The sequence below is a fragment of the Vidua chalybeata genome, chromosome 27, assembly GCF_026979565.1.
Source record: "Vidua chalybeata isolate OUT-0048 chromosome 27, bVidCha1 merged haplotype, whole genome shotgun sequence".
Classification (NCBI taxonomy): Eukaryota; Metazoa; Chordata; class Aves; order Passeriformes; family Viduidae; genus Vidua; species Vidua chalybeata.
The window spans coordinates 335,436-341,543 of NC_071556.1; the positions used below are offsets into that span (position 1 = coordinate 335,436).

The 6,108-nt window shown below is 52.2% G+C and overlaps 1 protein-coding gene across 1 annotated transcript; it reads right to left on the bottom strand.

Annotated features, from left to right (window-relative positions):
- Positions 1–422: 422 nt before the first annotated feature.
- On the bottom strand, positions 423–2,176 carry RPL36 (ribosomal protein L36). The gene is made up of 3 exons (XM_053965913.1): positions 1,979–2,176; positions 1,116–1,250; positions 423–553 (listed from the first exon to the last, which is right to left on the bottom strand). The coding sequence occupies exons 1-3, from the start codon at positions 2,069–2,071 to the stop codon at positions 464–466; spliced, it is 318 nt and encodes a 105-aa protein (XP_053821888.1). The 5' UTR covers positions 2,072–2,176; the 3' UTR covers positions 423–463.
- Positions 2,177–6,108: the final 3,932 nt, after the last annotated feature.

Genomic DNA, 6,108 nt, shown 5'->3' on the forward strand with positions numbered 1-6,108 from the left:
GGTGTCATGAGTTGCTACCACACTGCAGAACACAGGCCTGAATAGAGGGCACAAGGGGAAACACAGGAGCAGGCTAAGCTGCATAAGGAATGGGCTGATGAGCCCTGGGGAATAAGTGCAAAGTAGTTATTATTTTCAATGGCCATTTTTACCCACTTGACTTCCCTCCTGCTACCATCTAGGTCTGAAGCCAGACTAGGAGGTAGAAGGCATTATTCCAGAGATTTCCACATCCTGAGACTGCACACAGTCATAGAGGATTCCCCTCTAGATTAAGTCACAGCAGCACCAGTATCAGCATTTCCACCTGCAGGTACAATACACCACTGACCCAAATTCTTGATGGCTGAACTTCTGGACCTTATCAGCACCCCCAGCAGCACTCAGTGAAGTAGGTATACCAAGAACACTCACTACCCTGGTTTTGGGAGAAAGGACTTTATTGTGTTGCAGCCTGTGCAACTCAATCCTTCTTTGCAGCAGCTTTCCTCATGGCTGCCAGGACATTACTGAGTTCCTCCCGCTTCCTCTTGGCCCGAATGTGAGTGCCAACCTGGAGAAAGGGAGAAAGCAGAGCTGTCAGTCTTTACTCATCTGGACAGACTGGGACTGCTGGAGGTGTCCCTGCCGTCACACCCGTCAAAACCACGCAGAACAGTAAAGTTCTGGAAAGAGACACTCAACCTCCGGCCAGGAGTTTGCCATCATGTCTCAGTAGTACCTCAACAGTTATCTGGACATGAAAGGGGCTGCTTTCAGCTCTCATAATCATTACAACACAAGGTACCCTATTTGAAGTCTCCTGGTTAATGGCACCCAACCTCCATCAGAGCTGCTCTCATTTTCCCTACACCTGACACGAAAACCATGGGAAAATAGCATGATAAGCCTGAATCCTTGAGTTCGGGGCCTTTTTAGCAAAGTACCTCTGCACCCATCTCCTGCTTTCCCACCCAGCCCAAGGAACATTCTCTCCACTCCATCATATTCCACCAGTTACTTCCAAAACAAATGAAAAAAATAAAGGTAATTAATTAAAAAGCCAACTATTCCTAGGGGAAGGCAGAACACTGACACAGTAGTTTCTGCCATCCCTTGTTAGTTGATTGACCTACCCGCTTCTTGATGAACTTCAGAGCACGTTTGTCCTTGGACACTTTGAGCAACTCCATTGCACGTCGCTCATAGGGTGCAAAGCCACAGACTTCCCTGATCATGTCTCGCACAAACTTGGTGTGTTTGGTCAGGCGCTGTGGGAAGGGAGGGAGGGAGGACTTTGGTCAGCAGGTTACAAGGCACTATGCAAAGGGGACTGCAAGGGGCTGTGGCATACTCTCAGCTAGACTTCAAAACCAGCCTATGCTGTTGGCATGTGCCAAGAAAACTTCATCCCTGGCAGATGCTGCGGAGCACATCAGCTCGGCTAAGTGTGCCAGTCTCTTCAGGCTTGGGTCTAGATGGGTCACACACTGGCACAGACCAGCATTTTTTGAAAAAACAGGTCTATGAGCTAGCCAAGGTGTGCACTGCAACACACGTCGGACATCACAGCTACACAAAACATTTAGTAAGAATGAATAATGAGCCCAGATGCATTCATGTCCCGTAACACGCATCTATCGGACCTGGACAGCTCCTAGTAGGAAAACTCGGGGTAGTTTTGTGAGAGATTGCCTGTTGTTACCAAGAGAAGCCGAATAGGAGACTCTAGAAGGCATACAGCTTTCACAGCTACCCGCTGCCCTGCCCGGCCGAGCCCACCGGCCCGCCCCGCAGTCACAGGCCGGGTTCTGAGCCCTCCCGTCTTCCCACAGCGAAAGCGCGAGCCGCAGACCCGCGGGACGGGGCCGGAGGCGATGGGCGGCTCCGCGCCAGACACACGAACACAACCACGCTGCGCACCTGGGGCAGCGGGCTCGTCCGGCCCCCACGAGAGGCAGGCCCGGGGCACAACGCGCCAGCAGAGTCTCATACTCACCCCGCGGCGGCGACACTGCCGGGGCTTGGTCACGTTCTTGGTCACCTTGTAGCCCTTGTTAAGGCCCACGGCCATTGGGTAGCGGATGGCCATGGCTACGGCGCTCGGGCCCGATGGACACGGATGGATACAGACCCACTCCGCCTCAGCCGCACCGCAATGATGGCGCCGCACCGGAAGGAATGACCGCGCGCGGGACTCCGGGACGTGGCCAGTTCCGGCGGTGGGCGGGGTAGAGCGCGCGCGGGGGAGTGTAGGTGGGGAAGGGCGCGCACGGCCGGTGCTGTGAGGGGCTGCGGGATCACCCCGCGGTGGGGTCACTGTGAGTGTGAGGGGACAACGGGGTGAGAGGAGGGTCACCCCGCGGTGGGGTCACTGTGAATGTGAGGGGACAGCGGGGACGAGAGGAGGGTCACCCCGCAGCGGGTGGTCCGACAGAACTGCTAGTTCCCCTCAGCTGTGGCTGGGGGGCTTTGGGTGCCCACCGTACGGAGCCGCACAGCCCCGCACTTACAGAATTTTTCCTCATAAATTACAACTTTGGTATAACTTGATCAGGATTTGATAACGTTTCACAGACAAACCTAAAGGAATAGATTAAACGATTTTGTTGGAATAAAAGATACTGGATTTTCTTACCTCTGAAAGAGAGCTAAGGTGAACGTGTGCAACTCAACTGTTTTCTGTTTTCAAAGATAATTCATTTAATTTGTTGAAATGGAAAATATTGACTTGAAATTGAAAACCTTAGTTTTTGAAACAAATTGCAGAACTCTACATCCTGCTGTAGAGCTTGTATTTGCACGACTGGTTCCTTTCATCCTAGGGCAGCGGTCCTACCTCATGCACTTGGAGCTGCTGGACTCTGTCACCCCCTCATGGCACAGATTCCAGCAGTGAGGAATGTTCATGGCTTAGATGATGGGACAGGTCTGACTCCGATGCCTTTCTCCACAGGAGGGCAGAGTATGAACAGGCATCCACAGGGTGGGGGGTCCTACACAGGCAGAAGGAACTGACTTTCTGAAATATTTCCTAATGTTTCTGAAAGTCAACAAAGAAAAGTTATGAATGCCAGTTTTGTTGTCAATCTGCACCTCTGAGATCAACAAGAGTTTGATATCATCTTTGCTACTAAGAACCATCACATGAGGCAGCTAAAGGTCTCCCCATCCATGAGCTCAGGGTTCCTCACAGGAGGAACTGTTGCAGCTGGTGGAGGTATCACCTCTCCTGTCGCCTTTCCTGCCACTGCCGATGTGCACGGAGCTGCCTTAGGGTGGCTGCTCACTCACCTCTGGATGTGCCGAAGAAGGGGCCTCACCTGCTCTGGCTCTGTGACCTCATCAAATACAGATGGCCCTAAAAGAAACATTACCCTGGAAGAGGAGGCAGTGGCACCTGCTGCTTCCCTCTGCCTGGTCTGTGAGCACCAGCCCACCAGCAGCATCTGCGTGGGGCTCTTCCCTCTCACACCCTGACTATTGCTACCTTCCTCTCAGGACATTTTTCCATTAATGCAGAAACATATGGATCTACAGTTCCCAGACTCCCAGTGCGTTTCTCATAATTTGATCTTTCTATGATGCACTGGACACCCCTCAAATCCTGCCTTTTTCCCTAGACAAGAGTTCTTGCCTACTGTTGTTGCCTGCACAAGTCCCTAATGGAACATCCAGGGTTTCAGTTTCCAGAAGTTTTTGCCCCATTCCAACATTGCTAAGTGCCTTCTTTCACATTCCCAGCATTTGCAAATGGTTTGCATCTCTGCTGGATCTTTCTTTGGATTCTGCATCTCTTCACTCTTTGCCTCATTACTTTCCAAAAGGCATTACAAGTAAGGTGTTACCCATCAGGCTCTGCTGAAATGGATATGGAGGGCTCAGTGGACCATTAATAGGATGAACATCTGCAGTATCTCCTGGCTGCTGCAGTGATGTCCTGGGCTGCATGGACAGATGCACCTGTCAGGGGCCAGTAAGGGATTGTTCCCTTTACCTGGCACTCACTGGATCACACCAGTGGTGCTGTGTTCAGGCCTTGCAAAGCAAGAAAAACTTGGATAAACTGGAATAAGTTCAGAGGAAAGCCCTGAAGATATCTGAGGCCCGGAGCATGAGGAGCAATGGAAGGAACGAGCCTTTTTCAGCCTGGAGAAGTAGAAGAGAGCTGAGGTAGATGTAAAACAGCCACCTGAATTTCTGATTAACCAATGGAGAACAAGTATAAGAGTGATCCATCCCAATGTTCAGCAACTACAACAGGAGGCCAGACAGACTGAGTGGAGAATTCTGGATCAGGTTTAAATACAAAAGTTAAGAACGTGGGGGGTGGAAGCAGCATCAAAACTACTCAAGAGACATACACAGGCATTGCAAGGACATCAGGAACAGAACTGGAAAAGCCAGAGTTCCTCTTGACCTCACTGAAGACCAAGGAAAGAAGGAAAACAGTGCCTTACCCTCCCCCAGCTACTCCAAGTTTATGAAGAGAGAGCCTGTTGAAGGTTAGGGTTGTTGTTTTTCTCTCAGGGATTTTTCTCCCATCTATTGCTAAGAGACGATAACGACTGGCACTTAATAGAGAAAGAAGTGGCCAAGGTGGAGGGAAAGCCAGCAGTGTGCCCTGGTGGCCAAGAAGGCCAGCGGCATCCTGGCCTGGATCAGGAATAGTGTGGCCAGCAGAACCAGGGGTCATTCTTCCCCTATACTCGGCACTGGTCAGACTGCACTTTGAGTGCTGTGTCCAGTGCTGGGCCCCTCAGTTTAGGAAGGATGTTGAAATTCTTTAGTGCATCCAGAGAAGGGCAACAAGGCTGATGAGGAACAACTGAGGGAGCTGGGGTTGTTTAGCCTGGAGAAAAGGAGACTCAGAGATGACCTTATCGCTCTCTGCAACTCCCTGAAAGGTGGTTGTAGTCAGGTGGGGTCGGTCTCTTTCACCGGGCAGCAACTGACAAAACCAGAGGACACAGTCTCAAGCTGTGCCAAAGAAAATATAGATTGGATATTAGGAAAAAGTTTTTCACGGAAAGAGTCATAAAGTTCTGAAATGGCCTGCCTGGGGAGGTGGTGGAATCATCATCCCTGGATGTGTTTAAAAAAAAGACTGGATATGACACTCAATTCCATGGTTTAGTTGAGGTGCTAGGGCATGGGTTGGACTTGATGATCTTGAAGGTCTCTTCCAACTTAATAATTCTGTGAATTCTGAATTCTTTGAAAGGTGCAGCTGCACTCTTGTAGCTGAGGCAGCTTTCTTTTGGAGGGGCAGAGATATGAAATTTTGCCTGGGGTGTGAGGGGTTGGGTTCAGCTCTTTTCTCTCTCAATCTTGGGATTTGATGGAACAGTTGAGTGGCTCCTATTGCTGCCACTAAGGAGTCCAGCCCGTTACTATTTTCTCCTACGATACATGAGGCTTTTGCTCATACAAGTATCTGTTGCACTGGGACCTTATTAACACCCTCCCTCACCAGAAAGGACCCTCACCATCAACTTGGGTGCCTCAGGGGAAACCCCAGGATCCCCAAGCCCCCTCCCCCTCCACCTCTCCCAGCGGTGTTCGGGAGCTGAGTGGCCACTGCTCAGCCCCGCCGCTTCTCTGCCACCGCTTTGGCTTTTTCACTGCCCTGTAACTCAGCAGCTGCCTGCCGGGACACCCCTCGGCTCCTGCGGAGATTCTGTTACATTTTGTTTGCTACTCCGGAGTCTGCTCGTCCCTGCGGTTCCAGCCACCGCTCTGAGGTTCCTGCTGCAGCCCGTTTTCGCCATCCAGCCCACCCGCCATTGTCGTGTGGAGAGGCGGCTGAGCCCGCGCCACAGCGCCCCCTGCAGCCGCGGGGGAATCATCGCACCTGCCCCGCCCGACCGGGAGCCACTGGCGCCCCTGCCGGCTGTGCCCGGAACTGCACCAAAGGAGAAAGTGCCTGTGGCCGGGAGAGGCCGGCACTGGGTCTGTGCTTCAGGCCAGGACTGGGTCTGTGCTTCAGGCTGGGATTGGGTCTGTGCTTCGGGCCAGGACTGGGTCTGTGCTTCGGGCCAGGACTGGGTCTGTGCTTCGGGCCGGGACTGGGTCTGTGCTTCGGGCCAGGACTGGGTCTGTGCTTCGGGCCAGGACTGGGTCTGTGCT

What these genes read in the sequence shown, in the direction of transcription:
- RPL36 (XM_053965913.1), bottom strand. Translation starts at nt 2,071, where the DNA reads ATGGCCATCCGCTACCCAATGGCCGTGGGCCTTAACAAGGGCTACAAG. An exon ending in GGCAGTGTCGCCGCCGCGGG is followed by an intron (nt 1,251 to 1,978) that starts GTGAGTATGAGA and finishes CCCTTCCCACAG; the next exon opens with CGCCTGACCAAACACACCAA. An exon ending in TGAAGTTCATCAAGAAGCGG is followed by an intron (nt 554 to 1,115) that starts GTAGGTCAATCA and finishes CCCTTTCTCCAG; the next exon opens with GTTGGCACTCACATTCGGGC.